This window comes from Oncorhynchus kisutch, unplaced genomic scaffold (assembly GCF_002021735.2).
Source record: "Oncorhynchus kisutch isolate 150728-3 unplaced genomic scaffold, Okis_V2 Okis07a-Okis12b_hom, whole genome shotgun sequence".
Classification (NCBI taxonomy): Eukaryota; Metazoa; Chordata; class Actinopteri; order Salmoniformes; family Salmonidae; genus Oncorhynchus; species Oncorhynchus kisutch.
The window spans coordinates 1,567,966-1,589,003 of record NW_022261984.1 but is presented as its reverse complement, the minus strand read 5'-3'; the positions used below and the strand labels follow the sequence as shown (position 1 = coordinate 1,589,003).

The following is a 21,038-nucleotide window of genomic DNA, read 5'->3' as shown; positions in this document are numbered from 1 at the left end:
TCCCAAAGCTCTTATTTTAAACGTTTAAACAGAGGGTAGTGCGAATGGCCCAATACATCACTGAGGCCAAGCTTTCTGCCATCCAGGACCACTATACCAGGAAGGCCCTAAAAATGTTCAGACTCCAGCCACCCTAGTCATAGACCGTTCTCTCTGCTACCGCACAGCAAGCAGTACCGGAGCGCCAAGTCAAGGACCAAGAAGCTTCTAAACAGCTTCTACCCCTAAGCCATAACACTCCTGAACACCTAATCAAATGGCTACCTGGACTTTTTGTATTGACCCCCCCCCCCCCTTTACACCACTGCTACTCTGTTGTTCGGCACATGTGACTAATACATTTTGCTTGAAACACTGGATCTGAATTACTCAAATAAATGCAGCACTCTTTCCCCCACATTCTCGTCCAAATATACTTCGCTGACATGTATTAGTATTGTAAATATTATTTAATGACATATACATAAAGTTTTTACAACATGGCAGGGACAAAAAGACATTGTGTAATTCTTTCAACTATGTCTTCTTCAGTGGTGACCATGGCTCTCTGGGAGGTCTGGAACAACCTCTCCCGTCTCCAAGATGGTGTCGCCCTGAACACAGACAGGGAAAATTAACAGATAATGAAAGAGTCAGTTGCTAGATGTCCCTAATCTTTCATTACAAGGTCTAGGAAAGCTGTCTGGGAATCCAGGGTTTTTGTGGTCCGTTGTAGCTCAGTTGGTAGAGCATGACTATTGTAACGCCAGGGTAGTGGGTTCAATTCCCAGGATTTCCCATATGTAAAATGTATGCATGCATGACTAAGTCGCTTTGGATAAAAGCATCTGCTAAAATACATTATTTTGTGTTACCATAGTAGGCCACAATTACAGTGCAGTTTATATATAAGCTACACTGCAATTCAGTTCTTTACTGTAAACTGCACCATTGTGTCACATGCATCTGTTAATAAATCACATTTTATTGGTCACATATACACATGGTTAGCAGATGTTACTGCAAATGTAGCGAAATGCTTGTGCTTCTAGTTCCGACAATGCAGCAATATCTAACAAGAAATCGAACAATTCCACAACAAAACCTAATACACACACATCTAAATCTGATATCCAGTAGTTCTTCCCGACTGTATGTAACAACACTTAAGATTTTCTGGGCTAACAAAGTAAGAAATAATACATAAAAAAACTAAACACGGCAAAGTTTCCTAAGGACTAGAAGTGAGGCGACCCTCTGTCGGCGCCATCTTGTCCAATCATCAATACAAAAGGAAAGGGAGATACCTAGTCAGTTGTTCAACTGAAATGTGTCGTCCGTATTTAACCCAACCCTTCTGCCCACCCACTGGGTACAGATGGCAGTTCAACATCTACTTTTGATTTACATTTGGTTGAGTTGTCAACTAATATGAATTTAATGTTTAATCAACCCGGTCATTTAGGTTAAAAGTTGGGTGAAAAAAATACAAAATTCCCGTGCATTATTGACTTTTGCAAAAACAATTAGTTTTCCATGTTGACATTTGCATTTTTCAGTTGAAATGACATGGAAACAATGTATGTTTCAACCTGTTTTTGCCCAGTGGGCAGTGAATCCACTGTAAGACTAAGAGCCAGTTCACAGACACAGATCAATCGTAGTCTGGACTAAAAAGCACTTACAATGGAGATTCTTCATTGTATGTGCTTTTTCATCCAGGACTAGGCTTAATCGTGTTCCTATAACAACACATGAGATGTACTTACAGGGAACAGTCTGGGCTTCAGCTCCACGATGCCATAGGGCTTTTTCTGTGACAAACACACAAGCAGGACAGGTCAATGTTTTAGATTGAATTGAAGACTCTTCTATGACACATGCATGACACAACTTTCAATAGAGCAGGTATAGTGAATGAACACCAACAACACAGGGCTAAAAACTGCAATCCACTACTGTATAATAACATTTCATAAATCGGAGAACAATTAACTTTGAACATCCAAGGTCAAACACATTATCAGTCTTCTTGACCATTAGGTCTCAGCCTTTTAAATCAAGTCTGATTTAGAGCTGGGAGGCCTGGTGTTTTAAATCGAACCAATTAGGCCTGTGAGGTGGTTGGAAGAATCCAGGTGGTGTCTGGTTGGGCCAAAATCCTCTTACACTCCAGGAACAGGTTTTCCTAACAACAACATTACTACATGAATGAAAAGACAATATAATTGGTGTTGAATTGATTGAACTTACAGCAACATGATACTTCACATAATAATGCACAACCCAGGCAGGGATCAGCAACCGGGTCAAGGCGAACACTCCACCAGTGTAGACTTTGTAGGTCTGGAAAGAGAGCAACACAAAGGGGACGTGTGTCACAAATGTTAACAGGTGTTGTTGATTTCTTGCTGACAACAGTTGATGCACTTTTTCGGTACAACTACTGGTTAGCAACATGCCAGTAGCTATGTTACATTCAGGTTGGCAGTGGCACAGGTGACTGGCATCACACCAAGCATGAGAATACTAGTCAATGTGGCTATGGTCACTAGTGGCGACCCATGCAACTGGCTAGGCTAGCTAGTAAACAGTAACACCGACGTCTCAAAACAAAAACATAGCACGTAGCTATCACAAATACTAGCTAGTTAGTCATTCTAATCCAATTCACACAGTGTTGTTCGTTGATATAGTACAATGAAATGGCCAAAATGATGAACTCACGTAAAGTCTCCACAGGGTCTTAGGTTCCAGAAAGCCAGCCCAGAATTTTGCCACCGGCCCGTGGGCTGTCTTTGGCAGCACGGGCTCTCTGGGACTGAGCTCTTGGTCCTTCAGCCATTTCCTCCTGAGGTTTGAAATCTGCTCTACGCGGAGCTTTTCGTCTGCTGTGTAACCAGTCATGATTAAGAAGGGCTAGTTCTTGTTTTCTTGATATTCAACCTCACTACAATGACACCATGGAGGACACCGCCATGGAGTGCACAGCCAAAACTCATGAAGAAGAAAACAGTCAACGACAACGGTAAATACACATTTCCCCCATTGGCTGAGTGTGTGAGTGACATCTACGGGACTGGAGGAGGAAACAAAACAGGGATTTTTCATGATCACTGATTTCTCTGATGCATTGTGCAAAATATGCTACACACAATTGCTTACTACATTTTTTACATTCATCCAAAATTAAGGAAACTCTGTATTATGTATCCATATGCTTTTTACTATAATGGTAAATGCGTTTGTGAATTACTATTAAGATGTCATAAACATTGAATGATAATGAGTTTTCTGTTTGGATGCGGATGCAGCATTATAAACTGTTTTCACCATATGACCATTCTACCATTGTCCCGAGGGCATAAGCAAGTCCTCAATCAATTGTATTTTATAAAGCCCTTTTTACACCAGCAGTTGTCACAAAGTGCTTACAGATACCCAGCCTAAAACCCCAAAGAGCAAACAATGCAGATGTAGAAGCACAGTGACTAGGACAAACTGTAATCTAATCTGTGCCCAGTATAGACTGGTGAGGTGTGAAACCTTAGCTATCATCAAACATTATTGCTTCAGAGGGCTTTTTCAATCATTAGTCATTACACTTAAAATACAAGATGAAATGTTTGACATTTGTACATAATATGGGTTATATAAGGACTAGTTATAATGTGATGTATTATCAATAGTTAGTGATACAGTATAGTCAACTGTCTTGATCATCAATTTGTTAAGCAAACTATATCAATGTCTTCTGAAATATAGTGGACTTTATCAACACATCCACAAAATCATTCATCCGTATGTGATGCAGAGTGTAACAGAGTAGGTCAACTAGTGTGTAAGTTGCCATCAATACATAAATCAATGAACAGAAATAGTGTGTTCTCCTGACAGTAGTACTACAGCCAAATATATAGTTGAGTGTTCCCTCCATTCCCCGTACTGGGTTGTAAAACAACATGATTGCTTTCTGATGACAGACAGTGTCGAAATACTCAAGACATGAAAAATATATAAAATACGGATGTTTTATGTCACTCATCAAATAAAACCACTGATATGTCCATCTGAAATGTCTCTCTTTTCTTATTATAATTATGAATTTATTTCCAACTGACCATAGGCTTATATATAGGCTTATATATATTGGAATATATATATTGGAATAAAGTACAGAGGACATAAAGGCTTGACGTAAACTCTGTTTCAAGTGGACTTTTCCCCATTGAAACTGATGTGTGTTGTCTTTGCATTTGGATCTGATTGAAATACGATCTACTCCAAATCAGATACGCTGTGACGGTTTTACATGTGTACAGAACGTGCCCAAGAATAAATCAATAGTGATTTATTTTAGTAGCATATCATAAGAATTGGCATCATCCAACGAAAGATATGCACCAGTCCTGTCTATGAAATGCATTGGGAATTGTTTTCAAACCAGAGTCATTTAAATGACACAGGCCCCAAATGATGCATCATTAACAACTATCTGCAGAGATAGTTTAGCAAACTGATAAGCCTTTCATCAGAGTCCATGAGGATTTGCACAATATAGACTTATATCAGGCGGAATTCCGAGGCCACCAAGTGTACAGTAATCCAACCTGCAGCTTCTATCTAAACCTTCCGTTCCTTGCAGGAAGTTGGCACTCGCCCCGATGAGTGCCGAAGAAACCACAGAAGGTTGACAAGAGCGGATATAACCCCAATAGCAGTTAGATTAGGAGAATGGCCTCTCCTCCACCTTTATCAGTGTATGTCTCCTCTGTGTGTGTACAGCTTCTCTATGAGAAGTATATGTATATATATCTTACTTTTTGACTTTTTGACTTTTTTTTGACTTTGACTACAGCATATTAGGAAAAAGTGAAAAAATAAAAGGTTTGTTGCAGATGTAGGATCTTTATTCAATCACCCTGTTGCAGGAGAACGTTCCTGCAATGCAGGAAATAAAAAATGTGTAGTTTTCCACTTTGAAATTTCAGACTTGATGTGTCAACCCCTACAAAATGTCCATTAACTATAATCCACATAATAATTCTAATTTCCTCTTGCTGCAGGATATTTTCCTGCTGTAGCAGACTGTCTCATATTAAAGATCCTACATCTGTAGGTCAAAGTTGTTAGAGCGATAGTGCCATTGTCTTCAGAGTAAAACATGATAAAGAAAACATTACAGTGGCAATCAAACCAGGCTCTCTTTAGTTGCATGAAAATCAATGAACCCATGACCCTTTCCGTGTATTTTTCCCAAACATTTTGGTACCCCAAGGATGACTCCCCATGCACAAGCAAAGGGACACACCCAGTTTTGATTTACAGCAAGGGGCTGGTTTTGCTACCGCCCTCCTAACATGTATCACTCAAATACAAGACCATTGAAGGAGCATCTCCGACTCCCCCATATGCATCAGACAGCACTGGGGGAATTGGCGTCTTCCTCTCTCACTAGTAGAAGCTTGACCCATGTCAAAACATCTTCCCTTGAAATGGGGGCCAGGACACACCCCGAAGCCATTTAAATCAAAGTCCAGAATTAGGTTCATAGGAGGTATCGTCATCTGTTGGACCAAGGTTAGACCCAGAGAGCTGATCTCCTTCTCTATATCTTTGTCTGTGGTTTGGGTAAGGCACACTGTGGCTCTTGGCTAGAACCACAGAGCAGATGGAAGTGTTCGGGATTACTTTCATTCCACCTCTAGTAAGTCAGATCCCGTTCTAAAGGGTACGTGTCCATCTTCAACCTCCCTAGACTGTCTCCAAACACACAATCAACCACAGTTATATCTAGACAGACATCAATAGGCGATGCAGCACAGACCAACTACACCCAGCTTTTCCATTGAATGAATCATTCATAAAGTATGAATATAATTCATATTTGATAGAGGTTTTTCTACTAATTCAAAAGTGACTATTTTCTGAGTAGTTCAAGTGACTTGCAAAGGAAAACTGCAATTGACTTTTTGACAGGGGAAAGTTTATACTTCAGTGAATATGGCAGTTGCCTACCACCATTTGTTATGAAGTGGAGAAGGTAAGTACAACACAAACTAGTGCTGCGTAATAGCTAAGAAAGAGAGCTGAAGGCATGACATGCCTGGTTGAAAAGTGTGTTAATTAGACATTCAATGCCATTTGAGTGATCGACAGATTGCATGCGCCCGACATATCCCATCTTGTGAGTGGCTCCCAGAAGTCTTGTGGTGCTACACATGTTACTGCGGCATTCATTTACCATGATGTTGTGACGTGTGCTCATTCACTATAAAAGCAACCGTCTCCTGCTGGGACAGATTATCCTTGTAATGAGGGTTGACACCACTGTAGTAGGGGGCTTGCCTGTATGTGGGGAGGTCACAGATTGGTTGGGCTTGGATTTGGGATGAGAATGTATTGCTGTATTGAGATCTATTTTCTACTATTATGTCCTAACCTATCATGGTAGAGTTTACCAGCTTTATTTCTTTATTGATTTGTAAACACCAGACTCTGGAATACAGTGTTACAAGAGGACTGTGAGGAGTGTACCGTCTCGAAGTGAGCGAACTCAGTGACGTGGAGGGCTGGACACCATGAGGGTCGACGACATGAACCCCCGCACAGGGATGGTGGTGGCCATCAGCAGCCCCTTACTGTTCTTCGGCTTCATGTTCACCATGTCGGGCATGAAGGGAGAGACCCTGGGCGGGATCCCTCTCATCGCCATTGGACCTGCCATCTGCCTCCCAGGGGTGGTGGCTATCATTCTGGCTAACAGAACCAACGGCTGCACCAAGTTCCGCACCCAGCGCCAATGTCTCAACTGCCTCTGTCGCAAGTGTAGGAGGAGGAAGCAGATGCCTAGAACCAAAGAGTCTTCCAGGGTGGCCAGAGACTCAGAGGAGCCTGATGGGGACAAGAGGACTGAGACTGGGTATAGATCTGGGGCTGGAGCAGACTCTGTATCCATTGCCATTACAACAGTGAAGGAATCTGGTCATCTGATCAATAAAGTGAACCACAACCATGATGAGGTGCGATGCTACCCAGCTAGTGCCTTGATGGCCATGGCAGGTGTCTCTAACTACAGTATCTATGATAGTAAGTCCTACTCTATGGACAGTCACTGTGGGGCCTATAGTAGTAAGGTGCATCGTGTGCCTCAGCAGCAACGGGACAGTTTTGTGGTGTACTACGAGGGGGACTTCTCTCCGTACAGACCCGGTCACTGCTACACCAAACCCAGAGATTTTATGTGGGGCATAGAGACTGTGGTCTAAGTGTGGATACTGAAGCCTACTGGGGAAACCCTATTACTGGAATTCGTAAACTACTACATCTATTTAGGTGTACCTGGGACATGAATAGTAAGCCTGTTTATCTTACAGGTAAATAATACTGCAGTACTAATGTTGAAGCAGGTAACATAAGAAAGACATTTGCAGTATTTGTTTCATGAATGAACTGTATGTTCCCTATTTATTTTGGATTTTTCTTTCATATTGAATAAATATCTAATGTAAATGGGCATTAAGATATTTCTCTAAATGGACATTTACATTTGCACTATTTTATATATTTTTGTCTTAATGATCAAGTATCTATTGCATATCTTATTCAGCAAAATCCATTTAATGCATTGGTGTGTTTGTGGTATAGTTACTAAATAAAGAAATGATGAAACGTTTTTGTGATTACATCTGCCCAGATGATGCACAAATCGACGTGAATCATGCAAATAGTTCAATCTGCACATTACAAACCAATTACAGAGACCACTAGAAAGGGATATACCACTGCCAATGTACTGAACTATGGCAAGTAATTACTGTTCACATACCTGATATACTATCGCAGCATTTAGAGGCTACTACTTGTTACTAAAAACAAATTATTAACAGTTTGGATGAGAATTATTACCTTACATTATTTCAAAATGTAAACATCTCCAAGAACAGACAAATAACGAAAGATATTCCTGTTAAAAAAAAAGTATACATCATGACAATGTATCTTCATCGGCGTGGTTTTCACCAATGAAGTCCAATAGAAGAAGAGAGTTGTAGTCCTGTCATGAATATTCATGATTAAAGCGGTGCATTGTTGGATACTACACATGCCATTTTTGGACTAGACAACTTCCGATTCAATGACGACTGCTGTTACGCTACTATCAAAATAGGGAACATGACGGAGGAAATCTAACTATTGGTGCACTGAAAATCCCCATAAATGCTGCGATAGTATATCAGGTATGTGAACAGTAAATACTTGCCATAGTTCAGTACAGTTTGATAACTTGATATCTGTATTTTGAGGAATTAGCCAGCTAGCTAAGCTACTCATGCTAACACGTAACAAAACGATAGCTAACGTTACATTTCACCATGTGAAACTGCTAAAATTATGTCAGTAAACTAGACAAACCCGTATAGTAGCGAATTACCAGCTAGCTAGCTAATAATCTAGCCTTCATAATCGTACATGAATTTAGTGTTTTTGCCAGCTAGGTCGCATGATAGCACGATCAGTCAATGTGACATGTTCCACAAAGACCAGCACGCTCAATCCAGACAAGTACATTGTAAAGGGAACGGGAGTTATGTTCTTGGCAATGTAGCTAGGTTTTAATAGAACAAGATTAATTTCAAAACCGGTATGCTTTTTCGATTGAATGAGCAGTTTGATGGTTGTCACTAGTTACCACAGCCACAAAGTCAAAATGGTCTAGTTCGTAAAAATTAATGAAAACAAAAATGTGCTTTTTGGTCTTTAAATTAAGGTTAGTCATAAGGTTAGCAGTGTGGTTAAGTTTAGGGTAAAGCTTAGATTTTAAGGAGATAATTTGTAGGGACAGGCGGGGTTTAGTGATAATTAGGACTTTGTAGCTGTGGTAACTAGTGAAGACCTTGTGCCAATCGTCATCTAACGTCACAACTGTCACATGTTGCAGGGGGTCACGTTATTTCCCATGCAACCTTGAGCAATGTTCCTTCTCCCCTTGTACAGTATGTGACTGAATCTGTGACAGGTCTAGTAAAGCGAACGGTGATACCCCGCAGGGTGTACTGCTCTAAGTTCATATGATACCTGTGTGTATTTGACCCAGCTGTCAGGTGATACTACGCTAGCTACTTTTACACAGTACATCCCATTTTGTGGGACCGGCAGCAGGTAGCCTAATGGTTAAGCGCATTGGGTCAATAACTGAAAGGTCACTGGTTCGAATCCACGAGCCAACTGTGAAAAATCTGCCGATGTGCCCTTGAGCAAGGCACTTAGCCCTAATTTCTCATGTAAGTCGCACTGCATAAGTGTCAGTTAAATGACTAAAATGATTGAAGCTGCACATAATAACCACAGAGGGCTGTAGCTAGCCAGTAGTAGCTACAAACCTAGAGCAGAGCAACATATCTTTTTGGTTCTGTTTTGAACACATACAGTATCTGATGTTATCAGACCTACATGTAGCTGAGATAAAGGTCTGTCCTATTATACCTGTTATCCTGAAATACCCCTCTCTCCCTCCCTCCACCTCTCTTCCTCGCCAGGGTTCAGTGTGTGCGTCAGGTGTGGATGGAGTCAGTAACATCAGAGCACCCAGCATAGTAATCACAGACAGGACAATCCGAAGAAGTCCGTGTTCAGACCAACAGCCTGCACATCGGCAGGCAGGGGGAGAATGGTCAAGTACTTCTCTAACGATGTAGACATCAGGACCACGTGGGACCATGTTGTCTCTGCCTTCTGGCAGAGGTATCCCAACCCATTCAGGTACAGGACCTCGCGCTGACCTTTTTATGGCGGACGCCTCAATGATTTGGTGAGATGTGCATCTAGTAGGAGAGAGAAGGGATATGCCTATTTTCCATTGAGTAACAAACTCCAGACCCATGGAAAACCTGTGTTTTCTCCTACTATCAGCTGTGAATGTGAATCTGCACAAACGGCACCAACCGTCATTCTATAGCCAAACTGTGCATCTGCACTGTTCAACCAAATGTGTTTTTGTAAAATGTTCAGTGGACATTGGTACAAGTAGTCCTTATGCATAGAGTTGTACAGTTTAACTTTGCAGTCATTGTTTTTTTGTTTGATATACATTCTAAAGTGAAAAAATCCGTCTCAGCATCATTATGTTACTGTGGAATTGCCCTGTTCTCAATCACAATGAGACGATGGTGTCTGACGCTGTTACACACGTTTAGAAAAAACAACAGTGAGAAGAGTTTATTAAGATGGAGAACTGAGAATGATCACAGTGGAGAAGTGATGCCAAGCTTTGTCAGATCAGAAGGAAGTGACTTAGTCAGTCAGTGACTTCATTTAGTTTGTATTGTTAATTTCTGCTCTGTATTTAACCCGGCCATCTTTCCTTTTATTTGACTACTTGATTCAAGGTTTGTATTCGATTGCTAATAATCAAATACAAGTACTTGAAATGTACAAATCTGCAACTATTTAGCAGGTTAAATTCAGAAGTACTGACAATGTTCAAAATGTGTTTGTGGAGTATGTTAAGTGTCGTGAAAATATGTTATGTTGTCTGAACAACTAGTAATTGGACCAACTGATAGCATACCACTAACATTGTGTGTGTTCCCGTGCATCAGCACCCATGTTCTCACAGAGGACGTGGTTCTCCGTGAGGTGACGGCGGACCAGCGGCTTCTCTCCAGACGCCTGCTCACCAAGACCAATCGAATGCCTCGCTGGGCCGAGTTCCTCTTCCCCTCCAACCTATCACGCTCCGTCTACATCGTAGAGGACTCCGTCGTCGACCCGGTCACCAAGAGCCTCACCACGTACACCTGGAACCTCAATCACACTACGTTAATGGTGAGGTACACCCCGACATATGCTCCGTTCTGAGTCGACCCCTACACCAAGAAGTGAGTAGGGGCTAGGTGTTGATTTGGAACCCAGGGATACTGGTTCCCACAGCTTAGTGGTTGGAGAATGGTGCTTGTAACACCAAACGTGTGGGTTTGACACTCATGCCAGGCACATGTAGTTCATGTATGTGTTTGTTAGTACGTGTAGGTTTCTCTGTTTTACTAGGTTGGTGGACGCTCATGTCCCTTCACAGTACACTGACTCAGCACCATGTAGTGTCTTGTATTTGTTTGAAATCCGTGTTCTGTCTTTAGGAGATGGTATCAGCACCACCACCAGACAGAGGAACACGCTGTGTTTCCCCTACTGCATCTAGCAGCGGCGCACCGCCTCTAAAAAAAAGAAACACTGACACTATTAGTATTGACTAAGATAAGAATGTTTCTACGTATTAGCACACAGCCTACTATTGAACAGAGACTTCGATATGCACGTCTACATGAAAACTGCTGTCCAAATAGTGTTATTATTGCATATCTTTAGATACGGAATGAAATATATTTTTCCTCATGGTTTAGGCTAGGTTGGTATCTGTCCCTTCATGACCTCCAGTGGTTGACCTATATTACAGCCACAAGACCCTAGACATTGACAAGAAAGTGCCCTCTGCGTTGCCCCGCCCCCCTGAGAGACTGGCTTGTTTACTGGTTGCGCTTGTTTGTTTTCTCTAGCAACCGACCGTCTCCAAGCCTACAGCACAATGAATATACTGTTTCCCAGAGAAATTCCTTCATGCTGATACCCACAACGTTTCCATTGTATATAATTTGTGACATTTCCTATAAAAAAAATTGCAACATTTCCGCAGTCTGGCTGGATATTGGTTCAGACTGGTAAGCCCTTGACTAAAGAGACACAGACGTGACATGTATTGTTGGTGGTTTTCTGTTTCTCAGGGACCTGGTTTGTTGGATGAGAAAGAGATGAAGTTGTGTAACCTCCTTTGAGTCAGCCGGGTGGGTAGATATCTCATGGTTTACATCTCAAGTCTCTATGCGAGTCAGAGTTCACTCCATTCTACGGTTAGCAATAGAACAAGGCTTTAATGTGAGAGACTAAGTGAGACATTTTATCTCACCATACCTGGTCAATATCAACTAGACCTACACTACAATCATACAGACCTTTTTATGATTCAACCAACACTTTGTCCATCCCCTTCCCACTTTGTGTTCGTCTCAAGATCGCCAACACTTGACGTCTATCTAACAAGATATGGTGCTGTCAACTTGATGGATGAGCAAAGAGGAGCACCATAAGGAACACACTCACACCCCACCAGATTATGCCCGCCGTCTAGTTAACGCAAAGCGTTGTGGCGGCGTGCTAGCGAGCGCTGTCTTGTTTTGATTCCAGTAGACGGCAGCTGAAGGAGGGGATGACTCATATCACTAGACAGATGGAACAAATTTGTAATTACCTACAAGATCATATTTCGGAACAAAATGTCAGATTCTTCCAAAACAGTATGTTATTATCGCATGCAACCAGTTCCTCAAAATGAAGTGGAATTGATAACTTGATAACTTGTAGCAGCAGTTTGCAAAGCAGCAGTACATTTGGATTTGTAGCCTGGGAAATCAATTTGAAGGATCTGCTTGCGGTCGTTGTTGGACACCTATGAGAACATATGTATATAATCCATCTATAACAAAAGCCCAGTCTGAGTTGAAAAACAGATTTTCCCTTAAGTTCCACCCAGATATTTGGTCGGCAAATCTAAGAGGCCCACATAAGTATTTTCCACCTCAGCAAGATAGGCATTCTGTCTCTCTCTCTCTCTCTCTCTCTCACACACACACACACACACACACACACACACACACACACACACACACGAGAGAGGGTTTATAGGGTCGAGTAATGGCACAAGAGGAAAAGTGTCTGCAGATGCCAAAACAAAGAAATGGTCATCTTCCACCAGGAATGTTTTCTACGCAAGGGTAGAAAAATATTATTATTATTATTATTATTAGAAGTGTGGACTAGCCTTGACTACCCCTAGAGAGAGAAAGGAAGTTGAGATGAAGGGAAAGAGAGAGAACAAGAGAGATGAAAGGAGGGAGAAAGAAAGGGGGGGGAAGTACCCTGCTGTTCTCATGTCTCCCCATTTAAACCCTGCTGTTTCCTGTCATGTCCGTCTGTTCTGTTCCCCAGGAGTTTGGCTTGGCCCGCTTCAAGAGCAACCAGGTGAAGGCCATGAAGGGCCTGGAGTACGCTCTGTCTAACTTACACGGTACGTACTGAAGTAGGAGAAGCAGGGAGCCAAACAACTTTATTTCTGGGATTTATGATGTGGTTGGAGGCGATGGGCAAACTTTCTTCGAGGGAAAAAGTTATATTTTTGGAGATTGTGTAATGTGGAAAATATGACGGAAAGCACCAAAGTACCAAAAAGTATGTCAGTCTCCTCATGGCTGATTGCTGTGGTATGAAGTGAAGTTGTGAAATTAATCACAGCTCCCACCCACCAATCAACTCAACACTAACCCTCTCATCATGCCTTTGGGTGAGCAGACGCCAGATCTCTCTCCCCTGGAAGTGGAACACACAATCGTCTGGATAATCAGGCCGTGATTGCGTCTCTCGAAGTCCTTCGCCGAGTGGAGTGATACGATGATAATGATAACTGATTTACTGCATGTCTTGAGTATGGCCATTTTCTCGTCTCGGAGATATCCCTCCCCTAAAGAGTGACACCTACTAGTTCCCACTCTCCTAATTGAACGGTCTGGTTGAGTCAATGATTCAACCGTTTTGTCTGTCTATGTTCAGAGGCTGAAAACATTCCCATGTGACTAGCTTAAGCCGTATAGTCACAGACAAGTGTTTGGTCCAACGCGTTGCGTGACTGCGCCATATGCCACAGGGCTTTCAGGAAGTGTTCATTACCCCTTGACTTATTCCTCATTTTGTTGTGTTACAGACGCAATTCAAAATGGATTAAATGTATAGTTTTTCCTCAACCATTTACACACAATAGCCCATAATGACAAAGTGAAGACATGTTTTTAGACATTTTTGCAAATTTATTTCAAATGAAATACAAATCTCATTTACATAAGTATTCACACCTCTGAGGTCAATACTTTGTAGAAGCACCTTTGGCAGCGATTACAGCTGTGAGTCTTTCTGGGTAAGTCACTAGGAGCTTTCTACACCTGGATTGTGCAACATTTGCCCATTCTTTTCAAAAATCTTCAAGCTCTGTCGAATTAGTTGTTGACCATTTTCAGGTCTCTCCGTAGATTTAAGATAAAACTGTAACTCAGCCACTCTGGAACATTCATTGTCTTCTTGGTAAGAAACTCCAGTGTAGAATTTGGCCTTGTTTTAGGTTATTGTCCTGCTTATAGGACATATTTCCCTTGTTGTGTCTTTGTCCCATCTGTCTGTGTGCATCATGCCGTCACTACTCTGGACTAGGCCTCAGGTTTATTGCGATGGTAAGTACAGTACTAGGGTCTGTCATTAGGTCTCAGGTTTATTGTGGTGGTCAGTACAGTACTAGGGTCTGTCACTAGGTCTCAGGTTTATTATGGAGGTCAGTACAGTACTAGGGTCTGTTACTACAGCTGGACTAGGTCTCAGGTGTTATTATGGGGGTCAGTACATTACTAGGGTCTGTCACTACATCTGGACTAGGTCTCAGGTTTATTATGGAGGTCAGTACAGTACTAGGGTCTGTTACTACAGCTGGACTAGGTCTCAGGTTTATTATGGTGGTCAGTACATTACTAGGGTCTGTCACTACATCTGGACTAGGTCTCAGGTTTATTATGGAGGTCAGTACAGTACTAGGGTCTGTTTACTACATCTGGACTAGGTCTCAGGTTTATTATGGAGGTCAGTACAGTACTAGGGTCTGTCACTAGGTCTCAGGTTTATTATGGAGGTCAGTACAGTACTAGGGTCTGTACTACAGCTGGACTAGGTCTCAGGTTTATTATGGAGGTCAGTACAGTACTAGGGTCTTACTACAGCTGGACTAGGTCTCAGGTTTATTATGGTGGTCAGTACAGTACTAGGGTCTGTTACTACAGCTGGACTAGGTCTCAGGTTTATTATGGTGGTCAGTACAGTACTAGGGTCTGTTACTACAGCTGGACTAGGTCTCAGGTTTATTATGGAGGTCAGTACAGTACTAGGGTCTGTCACTAGGTCTCAGGTTTATTATGGAGTCAGTACAGTACTAGGGTCTGTCACTAGGTCTCAGGTTTATTATGGTGGTCAGTACAGTACTAGGGTCTGTCACTAGGTCTCAGGTTTATTATGGTGGTCAGTACAGTACTAGGGTCTGTCACTAGGTCTCAGGTTTATTATGGTAGTCAGTACAGTACTAGGGTCTGTCACTAGGTCTCAGGTTTATTATGGTGGTCAGTACAGTACTAGGGTCTGTCACTAGGTCTCAGGTTATTATGGTGGTCAGTACAGTACTAGGGTCTGTCACTAGGTCTCAGGTTTATTATGGTAGTCAGTACAGTACTAGGGTCTGTCACTAGGTCTCAGGTTTATTATGGTGGTCAGTACAGTACTAGGGTCTGTTACTACATCTGGACTAGGTCTCAGGTTTATTATGGTGGTCAGTACAGTACTAGGGTCTGTCACTAGGTCTCAGGTTTATTATGGTAGTCAGTACAGTACTAGGGTCTGTCACTAGGTCTCAGGTTTATTATGGTGGTCAGTACAGTACTAGGGTCTGTTACATCTGGACTAGGTCTCAGGTTTATTATGGTGGTCAGTACAGTACTAGGGTCTTACTACAGCTGGACTAGGTCTCAGGTTATTATGGTAGTCAGTACAGTACTAGGTTCTGTCACTAGGTCTCAGGTTATTATGGTGGTCAGTACAGTACTACGGTCTGTTATTACATCTGGACTAGGTCTCAGGTTTATTATGGAGGTCAGTATAGTACTAGGGTCTGTTACTACATCTGGACTAGGTCTCAGGTTTATTATGGTGGTCAGTACAGTACTAGGGTCTGTTACTACAGCTGGACTAGGTCTCAGGTTTATTATGGAGGTCAGTACAGTACTAGGGTCTGTCACTAGGTCTCAGGTTTATTATGGTGGTCAGTACAGTACTAGGGTCTGTTACTATGGTGACGGTATGGCTACGTTCCAATATCCATACTAATTGTACCACTTTGTCCAGTGCAGACTGTCTGAAGTTGATCCCTGTGCACTACTTTAGTCTTATGGGCCCTGGTCAATAGTAGTGTACTGCACTATATAGTACATAAGATACCATTTGACACAATAGCTTCCTCCTAAATGGTATGCATCAAATCAAAGTTTGTCACGTGCACCGAATACAACAGGTGTAGACTTGTGTGGATATTGCAAACAGAGCCATGGATCTGTGACACCCTCGTCCCAATCCCTTGCTGGGGGATGTCACTCGTCTGTATCGGTAGTAGCTTCTGTAGCCACTAGGCAGCCATTTCTAGAACAATCTCTAGTATCCACACGTAGTTGAGGAACAATGCAGTCCAGTACAGTAATTGATTCCTTTGGCATCAATGTGGACAGACATGACCAGCTTTTCGAGAGCATTAGATCCTGTATTGTGTTTCTGGTTCTGTAGCTGCTGCAAATACTGTGTACAAACATTAAGAACACCTTCCTATATTGAGTTGCAACCCCCTTTGCCTTCAGAACAGCCTCAATGTTCGGATCATGGACTATAAGGTGTTGAAAGCATTCCACAGGGATGCTGGCGATGTTGACACCAATGCAAATGTTAAAAGTGGAAAAATCCCAGCAGCGTTGCAGTTCTTGTGCCCCTGGCATATATACCATACCACGGTCAAAGGCACTTCAATCTTTTGTCTCGCCCATTTACTCTCTGAGTGGCCACACCGTGTCTCAAGGCTTCACCTATACTAATTTTGAAGTTGATTAACAAGTGACATCACACAATTGGCCCCAGCGTCGTTTCCGGGTTAGGGAAGGTTTGGCCTGGCAGGGATATCCTTGTCTTATCGCGCGCTAGCAACTCGTTTTGTCGGGGCGGGCGCAGCGCACGCTGACCAGGTCGCCAGGTGTACGGTGTTTCCTCTTCCGGGTTGGATGTGCATTGTGTAAGAAGCAGTGTGGCTAGGTTGGGTTGTTTCGGGGGACGCATGGCTCTCGACCTTCGCCTCTCCCGATGTCTCATCGCGCTGCAACTCCAGTAGGGACAAGACTTAACTACCAATTGGATACCACGAAAATGGGGATGGGAAAAAAGGGCAATTTTTATTTATTTAAAGTGCCATCAATAAGGATTCACCTTGTCAGTGTGTTTCATTGGAAAGCGCCAGGGTGTTCCTAATGTTTTGTAGACTAGTGTAGCATCATTTTGCCCTGGTTGATGCAAGTGCATGTAGGCTGAAGGAATTCTAACTTGAGATGAATGTCAAGGGGGATTTTATTTTCATGAAAAAAGTAGTTGACCTGTGAATCATGTAGTTATGATTCACATAATATTCCACTCTAAATTGATTTGATGTAACTTCTGTGATAATTTAATTTTCCTGTTCAGGTGACATGAACAAAAAACTATTTTCTAGTTTCATGCGTTTTATTAATTCACTTACTCGGGGGAATATAATATTTCCTCAGGGTGCAGAACCCCTGCCAGATCATTCCCCCACATAGTGGAGGATCGTTCTAGCGTTTTTTAAAGCTTTACAGGGTCTCTTATCTTAGCACCGCTCTGCGCCTACCCCAACCTCCCACTGTGCCCGACTTCTTTCAGTAATTGGGCTCCACCGCCTCCACAGGACCGCGGCCAGAACCGATACACATGTACCTCCAGTACTGTGAAAGGAGTCGGCGCAAGGATGATACATAACTGAGAATAGTCAAACGAGCATACCAGATGTCCAAGAAGGTTTGATCGAAGTCACGTGCGTCTGGAACGTCACCCTATCCACTATGTAGTGCACTACTTTTGACCAGGGCCAATAAGGGAGTAGGGTGCCATTTCAGACAGTGTGGTAGAAACAACCAGGGCCACCTCCTGCTGTCATTGGCCAACATCAAATGGGTTTTTATTCATACAGAGTGTGTGAGACTGCACGTATTTCTGTTGGTGTGTGCGCTAGAGACTATCCGACTGTGTCGGTGGTGTCTGCTTGTGTTTGCGACTGCGTACACACACAACACACACGTCTGTGTGTGAAGCGACTAACCTTCCCTCCTGCCTGCATCCCCAGCGCGAGGTTCGCGACAGCGTCCGAGGAAGAGAAGAGAGCGGGAGCGAGGGTTGAGCTCAAAGAGCCCAGAGGAAAGATGTGGCTTTGTGTGGAGGCCTCAGAAGCCCTTCTATCCCCCCAGAGAGAGGGTGCTCTGGGGGTCAGCCAAGGCAGCCGGCCCTGGGAAGGACCAGGGCTGTGGTTATTCTGGTCAGTGGCTCCAGACCTGCAGCTGGGCTGGGTTCAGTCAGGGGGGAGACGGAGGGAGAAAGGGAGAGCAGAGAGAGTGTGTTGTATAGTTTTCCCCCCCCATTGTCTATTTGTAGTAGAAACAGTGTATGTGGTGCTATGAAGTCTTAGCCAGACCCTGGCCTAGCATAGAACATAGTGAGGAGGAAGATGTTCTGTCTTCTCATCCCTGTTCCCAGTACAGTTACTGTAGCTTCCTCCTGTCCCCTCTCTCCTTGTCACTGTTCCCAGTACAGTTACTATAGCCTCTGTTGCATCTCCTTGGCCCTTGTTCCCAGTACAGTTACTCTAGTAGCCTCCTCCCTCTGTCCCATCTCTCCTGTGTCCCTGTTCCCAGTAGTTTGTCCCCTGAGCTAAGGTTCCTCTGGGCCACATCACGCTATGCTGCCGCTGGCCAGACTCAGTGGGCCTGACCAACTCACTGACCAAGACACTTTTGTCTAGATCTCTCTTACTGGAGTACCCGCCACCTTTTTCTGAGTATCTTTCTCTCGCCCTCTTTCCCTAACTTTAATCTTAGTCTTTCTTGGCCTGTCTGACTGGATCCATTGTGCCTGCCGTGTGTGTGTGTGTCTCTTTCTCCCCCTCCACCCTACTGGTCGCTCCAGATAGGATCTCTCAGCCCTCAAAACCACTCCAAGATTGGCTCCTCTCCTCTCTGACAGTCTAAATATTTTCCAGATGTTTGAAGTATCTGTTAGAAGCATTTGGATGGCCTCCGTGTTCACAACTCAACACTGAAGAAGAGGAATGCTCTGCTTGTCTTTGTTGTGACTGTGCTAGTGTGTTGACTAGGAGAACCTCCGAGGAGGGTAGAGATCACCTCAACTCTAACCCCTACGTTCTAAAATAATATTTTATAGGTGGATGGATAGATGGAGGGAAGATTATGATATTGTTTTCACACACATGTTTTAAAATGTATTCCCAATCAAAATCCTATTTTCCCTAATCATTTTTAACCTTCACTCTAACCCCTAAGTCTAAAATAGCCTTTTCCTTGTGGGGACAGGCAAAATATCCCCACTTGTCAAATGTTCCTTGTTTTGCTATCCTTGTGAGGACTTCTGGTACCCACAAGGATAGTAAAACCAACCACACACACTGTTAGAGAGAATGCTGACCCAGGAACAAACCCCTGACCAGAAGTCCTGCTGGCTTCCTCATCATGACAAGAGTCCTGTTACCTGAGCCTTGTGATCTTTCCAACACACACACACACACACCACACACTTTTAGACTCAGGATATCAAATCTTTGAAGTAATGTGGAGTTGTATTCATTCACTCCATGTTCACATTTTGCATTCATGGTACCACCAGTTTTGGAACCGAGTTGGTTAGTTTACTGTATACACACTCACCCAATGTCTCTCTCATCTTCTGCCCACAGGAGAGGCACCCCAGCGCCAGCCCTGCGTCCGGGACACAGTGAAGACTGCTACAGAGAAAGCCAAGACCCTGGCCTCGGCCGCCGCCCCGCAGAAACAGCCCCAGCAGTACGTGTGACAACAGGGGAACATCCACTGCCACCGGCTGGAACGGGACACTGTGCACGCAGTGGCAGGCACAAGCAACACATTCACATGCAACACACAGGCTGGCCAATTCTGATCTTTTTAAGAGCTGATCTGATTGGTCAAAAGACCATTTTGTAAGGAAAAACACATCAGAATTGAGCTGTGCATGCACACTCTTTTAGCTGCCTTTTCATTGACTGGAAGCTTGCTTGTATCAAGGTCTCGGTGTACAGTATGTGTACAATATGTCCATCTAAACCACTAAAAAAGCTCTGCTCCTCTGGGGTTAGGTTAGGCTCTGCTCTCTGGGGTTAGGCTCTGCTCCTCTGGGGTTAGGCTCTGCTCCTCTGGGGTTAGGCTCTGCTCCTCTGGGGTTAGGCTCTGCTCCTCTTATTTTCATTAGCATAGCATTAATACGTCTCAGGTACTGAGCCCCTGTCTGTCTGCCTGCCACAACCTAGGGACATGTTCAATAGGCCCCAAATGCGAGAAAATGTTCTCAAACCGAGTGAAACCGAGATAAAAGTATGTGGACAGCCCTTCAAATGATTGGATTTGGCTATTTCAGCCACCAATGTTGCTGACAGGTGTATAAAACCAAGGACAGTCATGCAATCTCCATAGACAAACATTGGCCTTACTGTAGAGCTCAGTGATTTAACGTGGCACCGTCATAGGATGCCACCCCTCCATCAAGTCAGTTCGTCACATTTCTGTCCTGTCAACGAAGTGCTGTTATTGTGAGGCGGAAACGTCTAGGAGCAACAACAAGCTCACAGAATGGGACTTCCGAGTTCCAAACTGCCTCTGGAAGCAACGTAAGCGCAATAATTGTTCGTCGGGAGCTTCATGAAATGGGTTTCCATGGTTGAGCAGGTGCACAAAAGCCTAAGATCACCATACGCAATGCAAAGCATCGGCTGGAGTGGTGTAAAGCTCGCTACCATTGGACCAGCGGAAATGCAGTCTTTGGAGTGATGAATCACGCTTCACGATCTGTCAGTCTGACGGACTAATCTGGGTTTGGCGGATGCCAGGAGAACACTACCTGCCCAATGCAGAGTGCCAAATGTAAAGTTTGGTGGAGGAAGAATAATGGTCTGTGGTGGTTTATGGTGGGGCCCCTTATTTCCAGTGAAGGGAAATCTTAACTCTACAGCATGCAATGACATTCTAGACGATTCTGTGCTTCCAACTTTGTGGCAACAGTTTGGGGAAGGCCCTTTC

At 43.4% G+C, this 21,038-nt stretch overlaps 3 protein-coding genes across 3 annotated transcripts; 2 read left to right on the top strand and 1 right to left on the bottom strand.

Annotated features, from left to right (window-relative positions):
* Nucleotides 1-434: 434 nt before the first annotated feature.
* On the bottom strand, nucleotides 435-2,993 carry ndufb6 (NADH:ubiquinone oxidoreductase subunit B). The gene is made up of 4 exons (XM_031815068.1): nucleotides 2,707-2,993; nucleotides 2,233-2,325; nucleotides 1,749-1,793; nucleotides 435-593 (listed from the first exon to the last, which is right to left on the bottom strand). Exons 1-4 carry the CDS (start codon nucleotides 2,884-2,886, stop codon nucleotides 528-530), a joined length of 384 nt encoding a protein of 127 aa, XP_031670928.1. The 5' UTR covers nucleotides 2,887-2,993; the 3' UTR covers nucleotides 435-527.
* Nucleotides 2,994-6,560: 3,567 nt separating this feature from the next.
* LOC109877304 (transmembrane protein 215) lies at nucleotides 6,561-7,247 on the top strand. Its single transcript, XM_020469590.2, has one exon. The coding sequence runs from the start codon at nucleotides 6,561-6,563 to the stop codon at nucleotides 7,245-7,247; it is 687 nt and encodes a 228-aa protein (XP_020325179.2).
* Nucleotides 7,248-8,079: 832 nt separating this feature from the next.
* Nucleotides 8,080-20,073, top strand: LOC116360190 (PRELI domain-containing protein 1, mitochondrial-like). The gene is made up of 5 exons (XM_031815048.1): nucleotides 8,080-8,219; nucleotides 9,519-9,741; nucleotides 10,581-10,806; nucleotides 13,021-13,099; nucleotides 19,685-20,073. The coding sequence occupies exons 2-5, from the start codon at nucleotides 9,650-9,652 to the stop codon at nucleotides 19,798-19,800; spliced, it is 513 nt and encodes a 170-aa protein (XP_031670908.1). The 5' UTR covers nucleotides 8,080-8,219; nucleotides 9,519-9,649; the 3' UTR covers nucleotides 19,801-20,073.
* Nucleotides 20,074-21,038: the final 965 nt, after the last annotated feature.

Bases quoted from the DNA above. Each gene is read 5' to 3' on its own strand.
- ndufb6 (XM_031815068.1), bottom strand. From the start codon at position 2,886: ATGACTGGTTACACAGCAGACGAAAAGCTCCGCGTAGAGCAGATTTCA. The intron at 1,794-2,232 runs GTAAGTTCAATC...TGTTTGTCACAG, and splicing joins ATGTGAAGTATCATGTTGCT to AAAAAGCCCTATGGCATCGT. The intron at 594-1,748 runs GTAAGTACATCT...GTCTGTGTTCAG, and splicing joins TGAAGCCCAGACTGTTCCCT to GGCGACACCATCTTGGAGAC.
- LOC109877304 (XM_020469590.2), top strand. From the start codon at position 6,561: ATGAGGGTCGACGACATGAACCCCCGCACAGGGATGGTGGTGGCCATC.
- LOC116360190 (XM_031815048.1), top strand. From the start codon at position 9,650: ATGGTCAAGTACTTCTCTAACGATGTAGACATCAGGACCACGTGGGAC. The intron at 9,742-10,580 runs GTACAGGACCTC...CCCGTGCATCAG, and splicing joins AGGTATCCCAACCCATTCAG to CACCCATGTTCTCACAGAGG. The intron at 10,807-13,020 runs GTGAGGTACACC...TCTGTTCCCCAG, and splicing joins TCAATCACACTACGTTAATG to GAGTTTGGCTTGGCCCGCTT.